We start from the raw sequence: 24,081 nt of genomic DNA on the forward strand, positions 1-24,081 counted from the left end.
GTGAAACCTGCATTTTCAAAACTGGCCTCTAATTTGGGTGCCTCTGTTTTTGTCTATTCAACCATAAACAGGCCAACTAAATGCCTGATTTCAGAAGGGCTGAGCACCCACAGCTCCAGTCAATAGCACCTAAGGGTGTTCCACATTGTGGAAGATCAGGTCCTTAGGAATGAAGAATCCAAAGTTAAAAGCTGCTTTTGAAACCACGGACTTACCTATATCTAAAATCTTTAAGCCATTTTAAGCTACTGATACTGAGTCTGGGTGAAATCCTGGCCCCACTGAAGTCAATGTTTTGTCATAGGTTTCAGTCAACGGAACTACTCGAGAAGCAAGGTACTATTCTGGGTGAACAAGGGTGCTATGATCTGTCCCTCAGCAATTAGGGAAGATAAATTAATGTCTAAGGATATTATTGGGAGTTAATGTTACTTTGGAGGAGAGCCCAGGAATTTCGGCAACAGATGGTTGCTGTCAATTATTTCCAGATCAACTTTATCAGTCACCAAAATCTCTTAAAGTACGACAAAAACAGCATAAGCAAGCATTCCCATAATATATAATGCAAAAATGGCCCTACATATATTTCAGAAGTTAATTTCTCTATGAGTTTGTCCCCACATCTGACACTTTCCCTTAAAAAACAAACAAACTCTTATTATGTATGTATAACTTCTAAGGATGAAAGCTCTATAATTGCCTTCCCTTGGCTTCATACCTGTAAATCTTGTATCTTGTGCTAAATCCCTGTCGACTTCTGTCCACAAAATCTGTGTATTCCTGTGAGCGATGGAAGGGTCCCTTATCAGAGAGGAGCCAGTCGAAGGAGCTTGTGGCATGCTGATCCGAAACAGCAGCAACCGCTAAAACCCAGCAATGAAGACTCAGTGCTATCCACTCCCATAGAGCCATCAGAGAGAACAATTCAGCACCAGCACTGCATCGCCATATCATGCTTCCACTGTGGGCTTAGAGTCTTCATTCTCTTAGCTTTCCCTCAACACCTAGACAAAATATACAGTCAATTAGATAAGTACACGCTAGTCATTCCTTGGAAGCTGATACAAGTTTCCTTCCTTTCATCTTAAAGAGAGAGTGGCCTCTATTTTTATTACATTTTATATTAGCATAAACCCACTAGCCTAGTTAACAGCATACGGTTTAGTTTCTCAGTAGCCTGTGCCATTTCCCTGTTGCGTGGAAACCTCTAAGGGATGTATGTTTGTTTCCTAAAACCCTACAAACAAGCAAAGGAGTAGTTATTACCTCTTAATACTGGCATACAACGTTCCAGTAACACGTATGTTATAAACGATAGGAAGACTGATCTAGTGGACAAAACAATGGAGGGATTCAGGAAACCTGGATTCAATTATCTGTTCCACCAAAGACTTTCAGGGTGACCATGGAAAAGTCACTTCATCTTTGTGTGCCTCAGTTCCTCATCTGTGAAACAGGAAAATGCCTCCCTTACTCACAGGGTCTTTGTGAGGATAAAATCCATTCATGATTGTGAGGTCCTCATAGATACTATGGTGCTGAGCGCCATAAAGGTACATAGATTGATTAAAACAATGTAGTTGTTATCTTCACTTCATTTTGAATCAGCATGGAATTGAATAGAGTCTGGTTCTGTGATCTTTTTTTCTAGTGGATGCATTTACAAAGAAAAATGTCCTTTTTATTCATATTTAATTATGACAGCAACCGCTATAACCATTTTTACAAAGGCCCCTGCTGTGAATTTTTTTTATCTTGGCCGAGAGTATTATGGTTGACACCAACACCTTTATCTACAAACATTTCCGAAATGAAGTCTATTTTCATATAAAATAGATGTGTTGCGGTTACACATTTTCTAATTATTAGTCCATTACAAAAGAGGTGCTGTGGCTGAATAAAGATGCACCATGCACTTATTCTAGACAGTACATTAATTACTCTAGAAAGTCCTGGGTATGGATTATAAACGCATCAGCTGCAGGAAGCCAACTGGCTCAAGCATGGAGCAACAGTAGATTTGAACCCAAGGATCCCCTGTAGTCTGAGGATATAAGCATCATCCCGTTCACGTACCCAAAGGAACTGTTAAGGTTTACTATCCTTGTCTAAGGCACGAATATGGCTATTGATCAGTTTAGTCCTGATCCTGCAAACACACATATGCTTAACTTTAAGCACATGAGTAATTTCACTGAAGTAAATGTGACTATTCACATGTTTCAAATTAAGCAGCTGCAGAAGATTTGTGGTCACCAAATGCAGACTGCATTATAAATCCTTTTTCCTTTAGAATTCAGGAAGCTCGTTTAGTTTCTCATGTTGTACAGGGAGATTTTGGCAAACCAGTAAAGTGCCTGAATCCACTATTGCTGATTGCTAAAAGTAGCCAAGTCAGCAGGCCGTAAAGTGGCCATGAGCAGGCTTAGCTTAACCAAGGCAGAAGGGGAGGGCGTTTTGGGTGCCACAGAAAGGGTAGCTTGACCCCCCCGCATCCTTCCTGATAAGAATTGTGTTGACATTGCTGATACATGCATTTTAGGGACCTCAAGGTGTGCAAACTCTGAAAAAAACACACCTGGTTAATCGATGACCAGAAGGAAACCTATTGCTTGACCTTTGAAACTGCTTGCTTAACAAGTTTTCTTTAAGTGACGTGATTGTATTACTAATGTATAAATAAGGAGGAAAAGTTTGAGGTAGGGGAACTCTCTCTCTGGATGCATCTTGTGTTCCCCACCAGCAGACCAGCCCCCGCTGTGCCACTCGAGAGCCACACTCAGCTTTGGCAATTATCAAAGATTGGGGGTGTTTTACTGTTGCGTGTAAGTGCTTGACACTAAGTAAAGTTTAGCTTTAAGTGAAAGCACTCTTGTGTTGATGGTCGGAGGGCTGTGTCTCCCTGATTTATTTCCTGACACCACATTGCACAGAGTAAAAGTTACCAAGAGCTTTGGGTTGAAAGAACCCTGGGTAACAACGTGGATGTTTACATACTCAAAAGCTTCCAATTTCTGTGTGTGTGCTGAATGTCTACGTTTATGCACAGAATACGAAGATATGGCAGTTTTCTCCCCAGATTTGTGATTTTTCTCTGCCACAATCTGAAGTCTATTGAACATGATGTTCAGTGCAGTGCATGACAAATCACAAGGAAATGGAAGTGACACTGAAAAACTAAAGTTTATAGCAATGCATCTTGACCCTCCCATCCTGCAAAAGCTACTATGGCCATATATGGTTACTAGATGTTTTCCTGTTAATTCTTAGTCCCAATTTAGGCTAAGCAAAGAAGCCACGATAGCAATGTTCTATCAAGAAGAATAATTTCAGCAGAGAAAGCCTGGCCTCCCTATCCCCACAGAGCTGAAGTATCATAAAACTCCCCAGTGAGCAGGGAAGAACAAAACTGTGTTGCATAGGCAGCTATGTTCCATTCATCTGGAAGCCTAGGACAGCATCCCAGCATAGACAGCAGCAAATGGGAGTAGGAGGGCTCTGATTTGTACAGCTAAATTCCCCTGACAATTTGCCACTAACAGTTAAGACACCGAGTCCTTTTAAATTGCCTTTTTATGAAAAAATAATGTTTTAAATTGCAAGAATGAAAGACAAGAAGTTTACTCTTCTGGTGCTTCTTTCAGACCATTAAATTATAATGATGACTGATTGAGTTCCTTTATGGATCCTGTACTATAACTTGCTATGACACTACACCCAACAGAATATCATAAATCAATGATTTGCATAACAGTACTGAAGAGCCCGGTATAGTCTATGAAGTAAATAAACCACTTTTTAAAAAGATATCTATATTTTAGTCTAAAACAGGAGTTTAAATATGTGTTTGCTCCTTACAAACACTGTAGTCTCATAGAAACTACTAAGTATACTATATATGCTTTTAAAATTGTACATTTACAAATTGTGTAAATTTTATGTTACATCTATCTAGAAGCTTATATGGTATTTGACTATCTCCAAATCATTAGCATATTTATCTTCAAAACATCCTCCAAAGGTAAAGGAGGACTATTCTCACGTTTTACAGATGAGGAACTGAAAAATAAAGAGACTAAGGGTATGATTTTTAAAGCAATCTTAGGGATAATTTCCATTAAAAGTTGACTCCCTATGACAGCTTTGAAAATCTCAGCCTAAGTGATTGTCCCAAGGTTGTGCAGTGAGACTGTGATGTGAACCCCAATCTCTAAGTCCCCATCCAGTACTTTAACCACAAGACCATCATTCCTCATAGTCATTTGTTTTAGTTACCCTTTCTTTATTGGGAAGGGATGACACCAGGGGGAAAGAAATGTTGCTGTTAGAAATAAAACACACGCAGAAAACAATGTTCAAAGACTGTTACAGGACTGATAGAGCAAACAAAGCCCATAGTTTGAATCCCTGCCGGAGAGCTTCACAAGAGTCTTCCATGAGGCATTAAGTTTAATGTGGAACTCCTGTTGATTTGGGGTGTGGGATGTGAAGACAGGGACCTCTGCTGGAAAATAGGGATTGTGGATTTTAAACTAGATGCAACCACGCAAATGAATCAAAATATTGCCTCTCAAAAGTACTGCCTCAGAATGAGATGACTGAAATGAGCACAGATATTTTTGCAAAATTATTTGATCCATGACTGAAGGATCATTCTTCCACCTCTTGCAGATGCAAGTTCTCATCCTTCTCTCTTCTAGCTTTTGCAGTCAGGTATCATTCAAGGAACATGATAGGCCAAACTCCTCCCTGGTATAAATCAAGTGACCTCCTTGGAGTTACCTGGGGATGAATTTGACTCAGTATCTTCTTGGGTTATCAAAACTAGATACTCAGCTTGTGTAAATTGAAGGATATGGAGCTATGCCAGTTTAGACTAGCTGAGAATCTGGCCCCAACCAGTGCAGAACAGGTATTGCCACTAACACAAACTTTACTAGTTCCAGTTACAAGAAACAACATAGGTATTCCCCTTTGTCAATTGAAGAACATTTTGTTTTTAATGTATTGATTTCATATAATTATATCACACTATCATGAAAACCCACTAGGAAAGTGAATAATACCCCAGACAGAACAAAATAGAAGTGTCTTCTTGGGCTCGTAAAGCACTCTTTTGCTTACAGAACACAAATTGCTAATTCATATGTGATCAGGACAGAGTATACAGAAGAAGTATGGAACTATCTCAGCTATGTAATTAAGATGTGGGCTGCTTTGTGCGGGAACATCTTAAACAGCATGTTCAAGAAAAAGCAAATTATGCCAACTTAAATCCTCACAAGAAAGAAACAATGTAAAGTCACCTTAAGCCAAAATTCATGGTTTCCTTAACGAAACATGGTATCCTTGACTTCTTGGCCAGGTGGGCAGTGATGTTAAAAGTATTCTATAAAAGAGGTATGTCTGTAGATAGATAGATAGATAGATAGTCATCTACTGGTGAATAAGGATGAGTAGCCTTGCATAATAGGTTCAATAAAGTTGTTTTTTATTAACCATAAATGGCTTCCTGTGTGCTGTTCTTAACAGTGGAAGCAAAGTGTCCTAGCAGGTTGCACAAGCATGTCTTTTAGAACTGTGGAAAAATGGAATCTAATGATAGACTATGTTTTTCCCCCACCCCTCTTTCTTTTCAGCTCATATATCTGTCCAGCAGCCTCTACATCCTTGGCTCCCACCCCATGCAAACATGAAACAACACATGTGGCTCTCCTGTCACCAGAGCAGAAAGCAGTGTCATCTCTCACATGAAGGGAAGAGGAGGAGGAACAGGGGACCAGGCAATCTGAGGAACTATCACCTGCCCACTCACCCAAACCCCACACAGGAGAGAGAGTTAATACTCCCAGAGCTTTGAGTTGTCATAACTCTCCCTTGCATTTACACTGCAGTTGCTACCGTGCAGCCAAAGAGGGACCCAATGAATGGCAGGAAAAAGAAAAAGGTTTCTCTGCTGAGGGAGTACAGGTGATCTGGCCCTTTGTTTCCTCTATGGTTAAATGCAAAGAAAACATAGTCCTACTCATATATACTTATATAAATGTGGCATTTCAAAGGACAAATAATATGTAATTTAGAAGGAAATATAATTTCCATCACTGCACAAATATTAGAAAATTGTAATGTTTCCAAGCTTGAGTTTCTGCTTCAGTAGCCAGTAATAGAGGAATCCTATTTCCTTCAAATCTAACCAAAAGAGAGAGAGAGAGCGCAAACAGGAATATTCACAGTCAGATGGGTAAACAAACAACTAATTATCCCTTTGGAAATTAGATGGTCAGAGTGAAGCACTTATCCATGAGTATTGTGTTAACCCCACTGGCTGCCCAAAGGTCTCAGTGATTTCAATTTCAGATATTATCATCATGTATTTGTATTACACTAGCACCCAGCAGTCCCAGATCAGGGCCTCATATGTACCTATCCACATGAAATGAAAATAGCTTGCCCCTCTCCCAAAGAGGTTTACAGTTCAAACAGTGACCAGACAGGATCATCTCTAACTAACTGAAATCTGGAAGTGGATTTTTGTACTATTGAGGAAAGAAGCATTAAATACAGTGCAGTCTTTCCAAAAGATAACCAAAGCACATAACACTAGGGCTCTGGCTTTGCCATTGACTTTTACCATTGACTTCAATAGAGCAGGATCTTGATGTGTTTCAAATTTGGGACGATGGTAATTGTCAATAATTTTGTCCACTGTTATGTTCTTAATAACAAGCAATCTGAAGAGTCATTGCACACAAAGCAGTAAAGCTCACTTCAGCTGAGAGAGTATAGGGTGACCAGATGTCCTGATTTTATAGGGACAGTCCTGATTTTTGGGTTTTTTTTTTTATATAGGCTCCTATTACCCTCCCCCCTCACTCCCCGCCCTGATTTTTCACATTTGCTGTCTAGTCACCCTAAAAGAGTAACACAGGGCCAGGCCTTCAAAGATATTCAAACACCTAAACATGCACCTAGGCACCTACTGGGGTTTTCAAAAGTAACTAAGCAAGTTAGGTGCCTAGCTGTCATTGATTTAAAAGCTACTATGTGCATGTCTGCATCTTTAGGTCCCTAAATATCTTTAAAAATCTGGCCCACACTGTCCAACATTAGCAAAACACTAGCCATGAGTTCAACTAGTTATTGCCTAAAAAAAGAATAGAGAGCTATGAGATTTCCTTGCAGCATTATAACCATGGATTGGGTCAGAATTCTTTATGGATTGTGAAGAAGGGTCATTAATGAATGAGTAACAAATAGGACAAGGTACATTCCTAGCATACACCATCCAACAATATGGGAATTTTGGCCATTTACTTCAATATTTATCTGTTGCTTGAAGGAAAGCAGTGAATCCTTGAAGTAAACACTTTCCCAATATGAACCTATGCTTGATATAGTCAAAGGCATGATATTGTGCTTTGTGTGAGTAGGAGTTTGGAGAGGGGTACATAGACTCTATGCACTCGGAGGGCAAAGAAGTAGTTAATGAGGACCAGGAGAAGCAGGAGATAACTACCTGAAAGCTCGGCTATAATTTCAGAGCATAGGGTTCTGTGGGGGAAGGAAGAAAGGGAAGCTCTCCCAGAGAGTAGCTTTCCTGACTGAAGGACACTGAGTGTGTCTGGGCCAGAAGTAAGAGGCACTTAGGGTGGACAATTGTTTTTACTGGGGCTGGCTGCAGCCAATCATTCTCTTTCATTTGGACAGAGCTACAATAAATCCGTCTTAGGGACGGCTGTTACATGAGATTCTTGAGATTGACACAGACTTTGTGTGGGGAAAACCACTTATGACCCATGAAGAAAGAAAATGTATCTTACCCATGTGACCCTAACATAAATTCTTGGTGATGTTTCTAAAAGGGACAGAGACTGCTTGAGAAGGATGCCTGCCAGAGAAAGTTTTCCACAGGCAGGTTTGGGCAGTCAAAAGACTTTTGTCTAGCATGTTAAACCTTCTGATTGGGTGTTTCAAAAGCACTGAGCATTTAGCACTGAAGCCATCAGGAGTTTTACCATTGACTTTCATGGCAGCAGAGTGTAGGCCAATGGGGAGCACTTTTGAAAAGTCCTCCCTCCAGTCACTTTGACCCTGCAGAGTCTGAGCATTATGTTAGCCTGTAGTTTGACCCACAGGATAGCAGGACATGGTCAGATATCTCTTAGGAATTCTGATGTCCGTGCCCTTTTTTATTATTATTTCCACTGTGTCTGTGTCTGACCATAGTAGAGGGAGCGTTTCAGAAGAATGAATATGGTTAAACTTTTCAGACCAGACAGATTTTGCAAAAGCTTTATACTGCAGGCTCTAAAATAGCACGGGCTGCCTCCAGGTCCTGATGCCCTACCTGATTATATGCTCTTCATAGCTAATGTGTTTTCTTTTATAGCACCTTTTTAATGGACCAATATCCTCCCTTTGTCTTCACTATAAAAGCCAAATCTAAACAGGTTAGGGCCCCTTTAAATTATGACCCGGGAGGTCAGAGAACATGAGTTGATAGGAACTTTGGGTTTTCTGTACCAGGTGATCCCATTGTTCTATTAGCCATCGTTCATTGCCTCTAGCAGTGAGCAATATCTAAACCGTCAGGGGACAACCCTGACTGCTGCAGCTATCATCTGGTTTGTCTGGATTGTAAGATTTCATTATCTTGATCACATTCTTAGCTTGCATTACTGTGGTTTAAAATATGTAGTGTTTCTATCCCTATAGAGAATTAACTCCAAAGGATCCCTGTGAGTGCTTAATAGAATGCATCTGTGTGTTTTTATTGTACCTGTGTACCACCAGTGCCAATCACTTTAGCTTCTCCTTATATAATACCTGTCAGGTATATCAAACTTGATTTTCTCTTAATCCATCATATTTGTAAAGGAGCTAATTTATCTTTTGCCACCTACATCTTAATGTGTAAGGTAGAACCCAAATCACAAGCACCTTCATACTCTTTCCGTATTCTTAATCTACGTTCATCCTCTTGTGCTCATTGGTCTTTATGTATTTTAGCTGATGATGTGATGCAGGGTCCCCAAATTACAGTTTTAGTTATTTTCCCATCTTAGTGGAGGAGGCTCTTGCTCTGTGGCGTGTATAGTCTCAAAGGAATCAGTTTCCTGCTTGATCTTTCCTGTATGTTAATATTCCAAATAAAGAAGAGATGCTGGAAGTGAATGGGAAGAGTGAGACTTGGTGGTGGCCCAAGATTGTTTCTTCCTGTGTTTTGTGTCTCCCAGATAGGGAAACAGTCCTCAGTTGGTAAATCAGCCTTAGAAAAGTGTGGGCTGGAAAAATCTAATCCACCTAATCTGTCCAGAGTAGATGGAATTGACAGGCATTTCTCTTGTGCTGAGAGAATCCTGAGCAGTTAGGGCAGGAAGAATGATCCACTGGGTAGGGTAATAACCTGGGGCTGCATTCAAATCCCTGTTCTGCCACAGACTTCCTCTGTGACCTCAAGTGAGTCTGTCTGTGCCTTAGTTCCCCACCTGTAAAATGGGGACAATAACATTTCTCCATCTTGCAGGGGTGTTGTGAAGCTCTGAGACTACAGAAATAGCAGCTGATTAGGTATCTATGATAAACAGGAAAATGCACGTATTCAACCCAGTGCCTCAGGTCTTAATCTTTACATTAGAAATAATACTTTCCTACCTCATACAGATGTTGGAGAATAAAATCCATTATTGATGTGAGGCTCTTAAATACTACAGTAATGACTATCTAAGCATCTGGTAGATAGAACACAGTTAAATTATGGGAAAACTATATGTCTATATTAAAGGGAATGTGTATACTAACCAAAAGTCTTTTTGTTGTATTTGCCAGTGTTGTGTTGAAACTGAGCCAGCATATACCTTACTATCAACTCTAGAGCCATACAGCATGCTGCAAGTCGGAAAGCCCTATGGATCTGTATTTACACAAATTCCAAGAGGCATAAAAGGCATGCCCGATTAAATCTCTATTTCGCTTTCCATGCTCACAAGGGCACCGGTGAGGTTGCTTGTAGAAAGGGAATTCTTTACGCCTCGGGTGTTTAAGCGATGTGAGAACCTTTTTCTGAAGTTACTGACCCCTTTGCATGGAGAGAAAAGGTTTTGATATCAAATGCAGGTGGAGTGGATTTACTGGATCCACAGAAATTGCCATCTCAACTCTGTGTATGTACACTAGGCATTGTGGGACATATGAAATTACATCCAGAGTTTGGTGCTTGGTCCCTAATGTAAAATCCTTCTCACCCTACTCTCTTGTAGAAAAACTTGCAAAGGGCTAGATCCTGCTATTTATGCCACGGCCCCACATAGTATGCAGTGTACAGTCATGCTGTCAGAAGAGCTCAACCAACAAAGATTCTGACACAGGCAGTCACAAGCTCTCTCCTCAGGCTTCTCCATGTGAACAGGGCTGGGAAGCGCCACACCTTAAAATCAGGAAGATTGCTCCTGGTGGTGCACCAGCCTGACTCTGCAGGCTGGTGCAAAGAAGGTGGGGTTATGTCCCAAGATGGGAATTAGTGGTGAGCAGTTCCTGCCTAAACACAAGGAGTGCTACTGCGGAGATCTTTGTGCAACTGGAGAAGGGCAGAGGAAAATGCTTTATGGCAACTCTCTGTGCACCTACACAAGGACACTTACAATCTGGCCCACACACTTTAATTAAAACTTCAAATGATATTGGGGTATTTATAATAGAAATGGCACCAACTCTCTTGCGAAAAGAGAATGCTAGGAACGTATCCTACAGGGACAGCAGCAGCAGGCCCAGTATTTCATCAGATCAAAAGGCACACTCAACCAAAGGCATCAAATGCAGACTTATATGTAGCCAATGTTAGTGTGACAGATATTGCAACCCCATGCAGTATCTTAGGGGATCACTGTATTAAATTTATAAATGGGTTATGTAGGATTGTTTCTACTTTATGACAGTAGTGATTACACCTGGGATTGTAAACAACCGCAAAGAAGCACCATCTCCTGGGGTGTTTACATATACTGGTTCAGGCTGGGTTTTCCAGAGACTCAACAAAAGGATTTTTGGCATAAAAAGGTGAGCTTGAACTGATACAGAGTTTTTCTTTCTGATCCAGCAAATGGACAGGCCTTCCGTCCAAAGGGAGGGGGGAGGCTAAGCGGGGGAGAGAGAAGTGCAGTTAACCCTGAATCTATAATAGTTGGCACTTAGCTACTATGGGGGTGAGCACTATAGAAAATTCCATTGGTAGACAGATGTTTTCACTCATTTGTTTTGTAGGACACCTATTTTAAAATCAGACTCAGGGAAGTTTTAGCTAGCTGGAAGCTTCTAAAAACTAGACAAGAACAATATTGTCCACTGCAGAAGAGCACAGAAATCAAAGAGAACTAATATCCACCACATTCATAATCTGTCCCGGCCAGACTTTTCTGGCCCAGCATGCCTACTGAGTATCACATATCTGTGAGAAACACACATATACAAACATAAGCATGAGCATATGTAAGAAGCCACACCACCAAATAACAAAACAGCTCTGGTCTATTTATTCCCATCCATCTGCTCAACCCAGGTTGGTTTCTAAACTGAATGCTCAATTTCAACTTAAGGAAGTATTCCTGTCATCTTAAAGTGGAGATCAGATATATAAACTGTTAGCTCCACCCCTTCTATTCTGAAGGCCCACTCTAAATCCCACTGCAATCAAAGGAAAGGCTCCCATTAACTGCAATAGAGGTTGGATCAAGCCCTAAAGCAAAAACCTTTGGTGACCAACAGCTTTCCAAGCATAACTAGGTACCAACTAGGGGAAGGAAAGTGGTTGCAGCAAGAGGCTACTGGATTAGAGCCCAGTTCACGGGAATTTTAGACAATTCCTTTAACCTTTCTTTATCTCAGCTTTCCATACATAAAATCATGATAACACTTTCCTCACAGGAGCGTTGTGAGGCTTAATTAATTAATGCCTGTAAAGTGTTTTCAGATCATTAGATGAAAGAGGCCACATAAAAGTGCAACATATGATGATGATGATGCTGTTCGCCCTATTCCCCCAGGAACCATTTCTCTCTATTTATAGTTCCTGTCTCTGGAGGTTCTGAGTCAAATCCTGAGGCAGGGAGGAAACCTTCTGCACTTCAGATAAAATAGAAGTTTTCTGGTAGCTGCTAAAATGCTAATATTCTTCCCAAAGTAATGGAGAGTGAAAATAATGACATATGGGTGTTCTCTGGCTTTAGGAAGAGGGCCAAGTGAGCAGAGCACTCTATCAATTGTAATAAGATCAGTTTTGAATTGAAGCTTTAAGGGTGGCTGCCTGATATTGAAGTCCCAAAGGCTCAGTGGCTTCAATTTCTTCCTGTTGTCCATCTTCTCAAATGTTATTGCACTTACTCCCATTATCCTGGTCCCCTTGTTTCTAATGGTGCCCCAAATATATCTTGTAGGTAGCTCTTTATTAAATTTATTATTTTATTATTATTATTATTATTATTGTCTATTTATTTTTGGAGTTGTTCGGTTTGATCCTCTGCTTGGGAGATTCTTGTGACTTGACTTGGGAAATGGACATCATCCTGTACTTTCATAGAGATGTCACCTGCTCTAGAAGTTTCCTGTACAAACTTTCAGTCTGGCTGGATTTCATTTTCATGTGAGGCAGGTCAAACCCTGTTTTTCCAATTAGGATTCATAGTCAGCCAGAAGTCCTCTACAGCAGTGCAGGTCTCAGTGATGTCTCATTTTTCTTTCACCACATTTCCCCCCACTCCAATTACGTTATATATTTTTTTAAAAGTCTGTTATTTTATAAACAAATGAAAAACAAAACTTTAAAAGATGGCAGTATCAAACAGAATAGTAAAGATCATATGTTCCATTTCTATAGTGCCTTTCATCCAAATGGGCTCCAAAGTCCATAACAGATTTAATACTTGACTGTACAGGCTATGGGTCCAGTTGTCTGCTGGGGTAAATGAGTAAAACTCCATGCAAGTCAGTGTAGTTGTACCCATTTATACCTGCAGAAAATTTGTCCACACAGTTCATATATCACTTAAGCAGAGGGCCAAATTTCTGCTGCTGCTTCATGAACAGCATCACATTATTCCTAGCCAGTCCTCACACTTAAAGGACAGCTTGTACATAGCTCATGGACTACGTTCACAAAGGAACCTGTGGATTGGGCCCTGAAGGTGAGGTAGATAGAGGAACTCCTGTCTTCCCCTGATTCATGAATCCACTGGGTCTTAGGCAAGAGACAGATTCCTAGAGTGAGGCAGGAACATTGGCACATAGGGAACTTTTACTGTGAAAACTTCACAAACAACTTAGTTTAATTACCTACAGAGTTTGGCACCAGCTGAGCAGGGCTTAGGAGCGGTACCGCCTTTATCTGGGACTTTGGTGCCTAAAGTGGAAGCTAACAACTCTAGCCCCCTGGTTCTATGCCTGGTTGTGCCTGTTTGATGATCTTGGGCAAGTCACTTTAACCTCCTGTGCCTCAGTTTCTCCATCTAGAAAACGGTGAAACTCAGTTCCTTTGTAAAGTACTTTGGGTGAAAACTACTATATCACAGCGAGGTGTTGTTATACAGGTACTTGTAATCTGCAAAGTTTGTTCTACTTTCCAGAACTGTTTGTATTCCTTTTCCAGGACTATTGACACTATCTAGCTGGAAGGAGGTGGTTTTTATAATCCTGTAGCTAGTATATGGGTAATGTCCAGATGCTCTTAAATGTTCACATTATAGTTATTAATTTATGGGTCTAAGCACAGGAACTTTATGGCTGACTGAGCAAAGATTCAAATCTCAGCAAGTCAGCTGGATTTAACTGCATCTCAGGATGATGATACACAATGCTTGATTGGAAGTAATAATTATGTCATGCGGATTGGGCAGTCTACTCTGTGTGTGTGTGTGTGTGTGTGTGTATTATTCTAGGCTTCTAATCAGTCTTGTTCCTAAAACATGTTCATCTGGGAAAAATGTTGTATTTTCTGGTGTATTTGAACAATTTTGACTTATTAGAGAATCTTTTCTGTAGCGGCAGAAAGGATGGGATTTAAACTGCATAGTGTATCTATAAGTTGGTTCTAAAACAGTTTGTAGTTCAGCAATATTACCAACCATAATATAATGCAACTAGTAAAAATAACAAACAATTTTATTTAGAAGTACCAATGGAAAGATGTTTACGGTTAATACTTGAAAGCTGACATTTCAGCTCTAATCTTTCTAATAAAAAAAGAAGATACAAGGACTTATAGTTTAGGTAACAAAATGTTACCCATTGTTTGTGGGGTTTTCTTAATTATAAACTATCACCATTTTTTATTTATTTATTTGAAACACTGTAATAAATTAGGGAGATTTTTTCCAAGGACTTTGCCTAATCAAGAAAACCTGCTTACAGAAGTTTATCGGACCTATCAATAACTATATAAATGAAAAGAACCATTTCTGCCTCTCAAGTTAATGTGAGGGAAACTGTTAAAATATATGTAATTAGATGGCTCGGGGAGTAGCTAATGAGATACAAAACCTCTCTCTTTTTAAGCCACTGGTGGTTCAAATTCATATCCCAGGTCAACAGTGATAAAAGTAATTACCATCCAATGACTGTATGTGAAAAAGTTGGTGGTCTTAGTCCATTCCCTAATGAACAGGTCTTCCTCTCTAATCATACTAACAATGATGCAATTGACACTAACTGGCATCCTTGTTAGAAGTCTCAGCACAGATTTAAGGAGTAAGATCTGATCCTAGGAAGTGCTGAGCATCTACGTCTCCCACTGAGAAAAGGATGCACTCTCAGTATTGAGCTAGTGACTACTGATCATACTTTATTTGAAAAAAAACATTCACTCCCAGCTTGACACCTCAAATGGTAATACCAGGATTCAGCACCGATTGTATATATTTTATATCTGAGTTTAAAGCGCCTTAAAAACAGAGATTTGCAATGGAAAACTTGGCTAATGTTAAAAATGGAATCACTTTAATATTCCCTTGTTTGAATTTAGAGACGATCTTTACTAGCAGTCAGTCAAGCTCAGTGTACTGGGTGTAATTAGTAAATATCGCTGTGTGAGTGCTGGTTTTAAAGAAAGGGATATAAATTAGCCTCAGTTAATATGACTTACAATAGTTCTTTTTAATTATGAATAATATGAACTTAAAATGATTAAATAATAATATAAATAGTGCTGGATTTAAGACTTTTGTTCACTAAAACAATAACTATTGTAAAAATATTAATGATGTCACAAAACTGCTTCTCTCATTAACCAAGTGGCTGGTAAGTCTGGCAATGAAGGTGTTACTGCAAATGTGCAGCATTTTCTAATCACCATTAATGTGACTGCTTCAGCAAAGGTACCTGACTGAAAAGCCATGGGATCTCACCTCGTTATAAGAGAAACCACTATGGTTTAATAATCTTAATTGAGCTAACAGTATATATATAACCTGGTCAATTTTCCTTTAAAGATAGGGGAAAAAAATCTATGGTCTTTGTGAAAAGTGCATTAGTTAAACTCATAAAGCCTCAACATTCTGGTGAATGTCCTTGGTTATTTCTGATAATAGACTATATGATACCACTGGATTTAAGTACAACTCCCCAATCACTTCAGTGGGGGTTCTGCTTAAAATTCATGCCATAATATAGCCCAGTGCATGGAGAACAATATCTACCTGGCTATTTAAATTAATTTCAAGGCTAGAAAACTTTATTATTGACACTAATTTCAATGTGCCTTACAATGTAATGCCCTGATATTCAGAGGGCACCTGCAGCTCAGTGGGAGGTGTGCACTTTTGAAAATGAGGCTCTTAATACATTTTTGCTATATGTGAAAGTACGATAATATATCACACATCATTTGAACAGTATGACATAAAACAATAAGACCAGTTCCATAACACTTCACTTCTAGTCTCTTTTAATAGTATTCATTCCAATGAAGTCCTCTGGTACTAGTGTGTATGCAACATGTAATATAATAGTGTCCCCAGAGGGTTGGGTTTTTTTTAATATTAAAATCCACTTCTTATTCCAAATTATACTCTTGGTGATTGATCCTGCCCTCAGTGAAGTCAATAACAAAACTCCCATAATTTTTAATGATGCAACACCAGGCCTTTCATGAGGAGCAGACATACTAAATAAGACAATAAATTCTAAAGGAGGATTGTTGTTGAAAATTTCACATCAATAGTAACGTTTGGAATTAGGAAGGGGTGAAATGTCAGTCTCATAAAATGAAGTTACCCATGTTAAGAATCACATGGGCTAGCCTTTCTTAACATGAGCTTCCTGAAAGCATATTTCAGAAACATCTGTCAAATTGTACTTCTGGTGATTTCACTCCCAAAAGACGTTACCAATGTTTTGAAAAATCAGTGCCTATCTCTGATATGTAAAAAGAGTAGTCTTTTGGGGGAATAGAAAGAGGGGTTCACAGATTACATATGACAGTTGATAAATATTGAATATTTCCAGAAACTACAATTTAGAAATTCCCACCTTTTTGTATGCTAAATGAGAACTAAAATATTTCTGATAAATTGATAGTATTCTTGATCTTCTCCCAATTTTCCATTTAGATTTGCGAAAGCTACTGGTGAAGGAAAACAAGCTTGTATCACTTTTAGATGGACATTACTTCTTTCCATTGAATTTAAAAAAATAGATGTTTTCTAGATTGATCAAAGTCAAATAGGAAAACCTGATTTCAAACTAATCCAAATAAAATCAACTATTTTAGTCCCATAAGTCAACATGTATCTCCCGTATTTTGAGAGCAGTGGAAAGTCACTACCATTTATATAAATTAGAAACAAAAAACTTCTCAAACACAGGTTGGCATGAACAACTAGTGAACTAGTGTAATTAATTCTTCACAATAGAACTCAGACACTCAGTAATAGAAAGAATAAGGGAGGAATAGACAGTGATTATATTGCTCGAAGATTCTCAAGTTGTTGCGATTGTTTGTTAGTTGTACAAATGCTGACTTTTGCCGTGAGATCTGTAAAATGTTCAGCTGCTGGTTTGCATGTTTGCTAGTTAACATGTTCATTCTCAATCCTTCAACATTTCATGAGTGAACACTCCAAATGCAGAAACTGTATTGATAAATTTATGTTGTAGGGTTTACCTCTTCTCAATGCAGGTGGTTGTAAGGCTACAGGAAATAACATTGAATATTTTCCCCCTAAACTTATATACAAGATTTAAAGAGAAAATTATTCAGGGCAAGATTTTTTTCATCTCGTCTGTACATGAAATTGTGATATCTCTGAAACAGAGAGCAATGCAACAGAGTCTGACGATTGCTTCCTCCACTACAATTTAAACATTTCTATTTTCAAAGCAAGGTCTCTTCATATCATACCATACAGCTATGCTACCAGATCTAATTCTTTTTAATAATAGGAGTGTGCTACACTTCGAAGTTTGAGCATTGACAGCACTACCTAAACTCCAATATCTATACAGCCTGTGATGTTGAAGTTACTCTTTATACTGTCAACGTACATTTATCCACATATGCTTAGTGTGCCAGTTACACTCTTTTTAAAAAAACAGATATTTTGTTTGTTTAAAAAACCCTTCTCTTGTGCGACATTTAAAAGAAGAGTTAGACATGACAGTTTCTAGCAAATAATATATTATGGTTTCTTCTCTCAGACTTGTGAGCCAGCTAAACAGCTGTGTCCCTAATTAACTGAAAGTGCACAAAAGGTTTGTTTTATTATAAGTCTGTCTCAAAGTGGCCTTTATTTGGTGGGGATCTGTGGCAGATATCAATATTATACAGAGAACATTTTTCACTCAGCACATGCATTATATTTGTATGCCAGTCATGAATTACTGTAGTGCACAAATACACTTTCCATATGCTTACTTCTTCTCTAAAGGAAATCATTAACATTTAAAACTAAAACAGCCTTAAGAAACGCCTCACCCACACTAAATGATATCATGTTACAGTTTTCCCCAGTCCCCCTTTCAGAAAAGTAACAATTCTATGGTGCAATCAACCAAAACGAAATGGTATGGAATAGTTTGTGAAAGAGTAATTCAGGGCAGGATGCAATTAAACACTTAATGAAATGTACACAGAAAATGCACATGAATGCAGAAATAAGACACAGTATAGATTGCTGGTAACAAAACCCTTACCTGCTAAAATGCATGATGGTCTGTAAGTGCACAGACAGCAGTAGCCAAGACAGCCCAGACTCCTGTACTCCAATATGCTGTGACAATTTACACCCAAATTTCTTTACCTTAGCTTTTACACCATCCTATAGTTCATACCTCTGTTGCCTATGATTGGCTAGCATAGCTATGAGGTACACATAGGATTCATGCTGGGAGCAGCCTGCACTCTTTATTAACTCTTTCTGGTCACCCCGGGTGCACATAGATTTGGCAAGCTTACACAAATGCATGCATCTCATCTTCTGGGGGGAGATAGCAGGCAACAAATCCCCTGGATAATTCTCAGACAGGCTTTTTGTTGGGGTGGGGGATGCGAGATGGTGCAGGGGCAGGTCACTTTGTGCTCCTCAATCTGATGCAAAGCAAAGTGACCTCTAAGGTGAGAGACTCCGAGAAAGAGAACTCCAGCTGCCAGAGACTACAAGAGTCTGCCACCGCCTGGCTGCAAAAGTAACTCGCTCACTCCACTCTGGGAACCCCGCCCTCTGCCGGTGAAGGACAGACACTACCAGGGCTCAGCCCTTTCCTCCTCCCCCAACTGCCACCGCCCAAAAGAAAAGCGAAACTTTCAAGAGTTGAGTCGAATTCAAACAGCAGACTAATGACCAGACCTACTTGCTTGTGAAGTGCGTTATAAAGGAGACAGGCAACTAACTCCCCCTAAAGATCCCTCTACCTTAGTTTCTATCACTCACAATGGAAAGATTCAAAATCATTTTAAGATTTGGAACAGGATCCATGAAGCTACTGGGGGGGAGACGATGATGATGATGATGATTGATGATGGTGCTGGTGATCTTTGTCAGTGAAGGCAATTTAGGAAGGCTATTATACAAACTTAAAGGAAACCACGCTGGATATTGCAGGTCTCTCCCCCTAAGGGAGTTAATTTTATTAACGCACTACCACGACTTTAAACCAAAACCAGACGGGGGAGGGAGTTTCAGGCTGTTGAATGAGGATACAGATTTTCTGAGTCATCTATCCTGACGGTGTGGTGAGCAGCGGGTTTCCTCTGGTTAGAACTGTTGAACGCTGGAAATGAAACATTAAGGCTAATGGGAACCTTCTCTATTAAGTATGCCTCATGCTTGCTGGCTGCAAATGCCCATTTAGACTACATTAATTGCATTGATTTATTTGGTGTTTGTATGCAAAGGATCTTTTTATTCCTCCAGTAAAGTACGAAAAGCCACACGGGCCAACCTATGTCAGTTCTTATTTCCGATGCATTCACACCATCCATCAACTGAACGTGATCTAACCAAGTCAGCTTCCCTAATGCTATACCTTAACCAGTGCCCAACCCCCTCCGAGGGCATAGAAGGTGCTATTCAACCTGGGAAATAGCAATATAAATCGCCTTTCCAGAGTACAAACATTTAACAGCTTGTAGATGATGCACAGATGAAATCCCCTCTCCTCAATGTGCACCTTACTGTTCGGGTTTTTGTAATTAAGAATAATAATACAATTAAGAACAACAATTAGGCAGAGCCTCTGACATGCACTTACCTAGACATTCGGCTACATCTGGGGTGGGGAAAAGGATCTGACTGCACTGAAAGTTTCTTTCCCCTGACCCGTTTGGTAGTGGAGGATCCTTCCCAGCAGCAGCAGAGGAAGCGCAATTCACTAGCCCCTACTGGATTTGATTAATTACACAAACCCTGGCTGAATGGGTGAAGGAGAACGGTCAATAATGGTGCTCCCGATAGGTTCCCCTGGAGGGAAGACTGAAGCGGAAAGTCACACACAGCTATAGCAAGGTGACCAGGCGTAGGGGTTCCATGCTCAGCTCCGAGGAAAGGAGTTGAAAGGGAAATGGACTTTCTCAACTGGATCCCAGGGCTGAAGGGCTTTTTAACTCCTCCCTCCCCAGATAATCCAGCACTTGAAGGAGAAGGAAGGGGGACTCTCGGGGACAGGAGCAGGTACTGAGAGAACACTGATCTTTTTCTCTCCTCTCCCATCCACCAGCCAATACAGTCAATCAAATCCTCATTCTCTCTCACTGGCCCATCTGCCTATTAAGACCACAAACTGAGTTCCTTCCGTGATCCATGTATGTAATGTGATAGACATGATCATATTACTTACCATACCCAGCTCAAGCCAAATCACCTCGACAGTATTGGAACTAAACCAATAACTCACTGTTGAAGGTATTTCCCTCCCCATCTTCTACTATTGAATGTGGAAAGAGCTCTAATTAAAGAAATATGAACGTTAAAAGACGTTGCTCTAAATGGCTCCATGAAGACACCCGACATTTTTTTATTTCTATACTAATTGCGGTTTTTTTCAAGGAAACCTAAAGTCCTCAGTTGATCAAAAGATGGGCTCCATGTAAATGTGCGTGCGTTTTATTGAGAACACAGCAGGCTCCTGAGCTGCTGTCTGCACTGTAGTAAAATACAGGTATGGGGGCGCAGGGGTGGAATCAGAAGGTGCGATCAGAAATGGATGTGCAGGAAGGAGATGAGAGCAAATTCGCTTTATGCCAGGATTCGAATTATGCCAGGATTGTTATAATTCCACAGGATTCCCTTCCTCTGTCATGAAGGGAAAGAGAGGTGTCCACAGCATGCTCAAACTACGCCTCCTTTCCGTAAACCCAAATTCCAGACATCACCTTCAACTTCAAGACCTTCCGTGCAGCTCCAACGAGTATACTTGATCAGGTCTGAGAATCTCTCCCTTCCCTTTCTCTTTGATTGAATTGACTGAAAATACAGCAAAAGCCTAACCAACCTGAACAACCTTCTTCTGTGGGGATCAGCAAAAGGAATGAACTTTCTCAGACACAGCTCCCTTCAACCCCCCAACTATTCTCATGGGACCCATTCTCCTATATTGAATAGAAATAATGCGTCCTTTCAAAATACATACGAGGGCCGGTGTATATGTGTGGGGTTGAGGAACGGGTTAAGGAAGCAAGGGATGTAGGTAGCAGGTACATTGTCTGATCAAACATTAATAAAATATGATGAATAAGCAGCGGAATGTAGTGTAATCGTGGTGCAGGTTATAACTTACTGCCTCTGGCTGTGAGTAACATTAATGGATGTGGTCAAGTAGGGCTGATGCTTGGTAATTCTTCGACTTCGGAAAGTAAAGGGATAGAGCATTAGCATGGCGAGACCTAAACATTACTCCAGATTAGTGTCAAATTTGTTAAAAACGGCATGCGCGGGAAATAAACTTACTCACCAGATGAAATTTCAGGAAGCGAGATGATTGTGGGCGAAACGTAGCCAGAATCCAAGCAGACAGTCCATGCTCTTCAGTTTCAAGCTAAAAAAGTGAGCTGCATGGTGGTGGCCCTTTAGAAATAATCAGCAGTTCCTGGTGGCACAGCACCAAGGAAAAGAACCCACTTTGTGTGTGTGTGTGTGTGTGAGGGGGGTGGGGAAGGATAGAAGTGATTGAAAGAGAGCACCCAAGCCCCCAACGAAACAAACAGAAAAAAGAAACAAATATGTGAAGACAAGGTGTGGGGAGGGGAGTGGGCTCTGTGACGATCCTCAGGCAAAAGAGAGAAATAATAATAATAAACCGTGAGACTTCCTAGAGGTTAAAAAAGGGGAGAGGCTCTGCCAACCCAGCTCGAGAGGAAGGAGCACAGAAAAATCTGCACAGAGAAGTACAGGGATGTGGTGGAGACAATGAGATACTGGTGAGCGTGGCTGTAGTCATCCTGATAGATATAGCAGCGGGGATGATTTAGGGAGCTGGGGAGGATCCAATGAGAATTCAAGAGGGGGCAACCTCGGAGATACTGCACTGCTCTGTACTTCTCTAGAGATACCCTGGGCTGTGGTTCATGATTATTAAGAGTTGAATGGTAAGTCAGTGCCTTTCCCTCGGCTTTCCTCTGAACCCCCGCGAGCAAACACCATGGGGTGTGTGTGTGTGTGTGGAAGCGCGCGGAGGGAACTAACCACACCAAACCATTGACTCAATCTACCGTGATTTGCTCGAGGAACAAGCGTAGCGTAGAAGATGCTACAGGGAAGACGGAGCAGAAAGCAGCTGCGCGGGGAGCGCGGCGCTTTTGGAGAAAGGGAAAGTGACTAGGCGCCCCGGCAGCGGCTCCAGCTCCCCCAGTGAGAGTGTGAATCCCCCGCGCAAGGCGATGGGCTTGATTCCGCCGGGTCCCCGGGCCGGGGGGGCTGGGAGTGGACGGGGGCGGGGGCTATGTTCTGTGTTTGGTTTTCGCGTTCGGCAAAGGCGGTGGGAAATGGGCCTGCTGCGGCTGTCCCCGGCGTGACTGTGCCGTTCCTGTATCCTCGTGCCGCGCAGGCTGCAGTTGAACACACGATAGCTACAGTATGGATCGGGTAAGATTACCCCCCCCCCTATTCCCTACGGCTACTTTTTAACCAAGCCTTTTAGCTGAGACCCTCTTGTTCTAAGTCAGGCTTCTTCCCTAAGGGTCCTCCTCCTCCTCAAGGAGCAGCCTCTCTTCCCAGCTGAGCGTCTGCTGATCCCAGGTGCCTGGTTTTGTGCTTCCAGGTTTATCCACCCACAGGGACATTAGACAATGAGCTCCCAGGTAGCCGTTTGCCCTCTCTCCTATCTTTCCCCTCTCGCTCTCTATCTTGTTCTCTCTCCTTGGGCGAGAGGGAGGGGACAATGCAGGAGATTGATTTCCTTGAGGTGGGTGATCGAGGGAATAAACATTGCCCCCGGTGCAAAGCGTCCCTGGTAAGTAAGTAATCTTATTTGCTGCTGTGGCTAAAGACGCGCACCGCTTCTCGCCGCTATTCATTCGCTTGCTCTCTGCATGTAAATCAGGACCTGGGTTAGTGGAAAATTTCCTTTTCTCTTTTCTATAACAGTGGCTCTTGAGTGTGTAGTGAATTTCAAGGTGTGTGTGTGGGGCGGGGGCAAGCAATCACAGGGCTCCCCCTTCTCCATATCCTCACTGTCCCTCTCAGTATATAGACATATATTGAAGTTGACAATTTGACATTAATTAAATGAAAGCTAATTCCTGATTGCCTGCCTTAATATGTCGACATGAATAGCCTGCAGAGCCAGCAAGAAACTGTGCAATCTTTGAATTTTTACAAGCGTAACATAGCTTGGCCATGTTCTACCATGCTTCCAGTGATCAGTGAGCCCCATCAATACGCAACATGACTGTATATGTTAACCCGCATACACATTGCACTTTGTTGTATTGTAGGGATTACGCAGTATACAAGGCACTATGCTGTATTGTATGTATTAGACGATGTCGGCTTTTCAGTAAGATTTTTTTTTTCTGATGATTTCATTGACCCCTCAGTTTGGCTTTCTCACAGTCATTTATATGTACTCGACTGTGATGTGTGTGTGTAAACTGGTCAACACCTTTTTTTATATTCCATTTCCATCAGTCTTTTTATAAGAGCATCAGTGATTCCCGAGTGTCAAAGTAGTACAGGACTCGCCCCTCCTTCCTTTCCCCTTGCTTTCCCTCCGCCCCCCACCCCCCCCAATGCTAGTGAGAGGAAAGGTCACTTTGTTTATGTAAAGATCAGTGTTCTCCTTAACAAAGATTGTTGTGCATAAAACCCGCAGTGACTATCAAATAGACTTGTGGATTCAAGATATTCAATAAGTACATTGTCCATTTTCTGAAAAGGACAAAATCCCCAGGAAAACACAAGAGAAAGTCAGTGAGATGAAGTTGTATGGATAGGGTAAATCAACAGTGCCAGGTTGTGCACGTGCAGCACTATCTTTGTGTGTGAGTTTATTATTAAGAACATTGGCAAGCTCTGAAGGATACTTTTTAGATAAAGACGTGTTGATATGCTAATGCCTTTCTGTTTTTCTCTATAGGTTTTATGCCAGTCTAATGATGTCCTAGCC

General features: G+C 40.9%; 1 protein-coding gene across 3 annotated transcripts in view; it reads right to left on the reverse strand.

Annotated features, from left to right (window-relative positions):
* Positions 1-22,316, reverse strand: part of BRINP3 (BMP/retinoic acid inducible neural specific 3) — a 290,676-nt gene extending 268,360 nt beyond the window's left edge. The window contains exons 1-2 of one of the 3 annotated variants that reach the window (XM_073356709.1): positions 21,430-22,316; positions 719-1,004 (exon numbers count right to left, since the gene is read on the reverse strand). In XM_073356709.1, coding sequence (XP_073212810.1) covers positions 719-954 — 236 coding nt within the window. In that variant the 5' untranslated portion in view covers positions 955-1,004; positions 21,430-22,316. Of the gene's footprint in view, positions 1-718; positions 1,005-18,174; positions 18,617-19,731; positions 19,979-21,429 lie in introns of those variants that run through there. The other 2 variants (XM_073356711.1, XM_073356710.1) reach the window with 2 other exon arrangements.
* Positions 22,317-24,081: the final 1,765 nt, after the last annotated feature.

This window comes from Lepidochelys kempii, chromosome 8 (assembly GCF_965140265.1).
Source record: "Lepidochelys kempii isolate rLepKem1 chromosome 8, rLepKem1.hap2, whole genome shotgun sequence".
Classification (NCBI taxonomy): Eukaryota; Metazoa; Chordata; order Testudines; family Cheloniidae; genus Lepidochelys; species Lepidochelys kempii.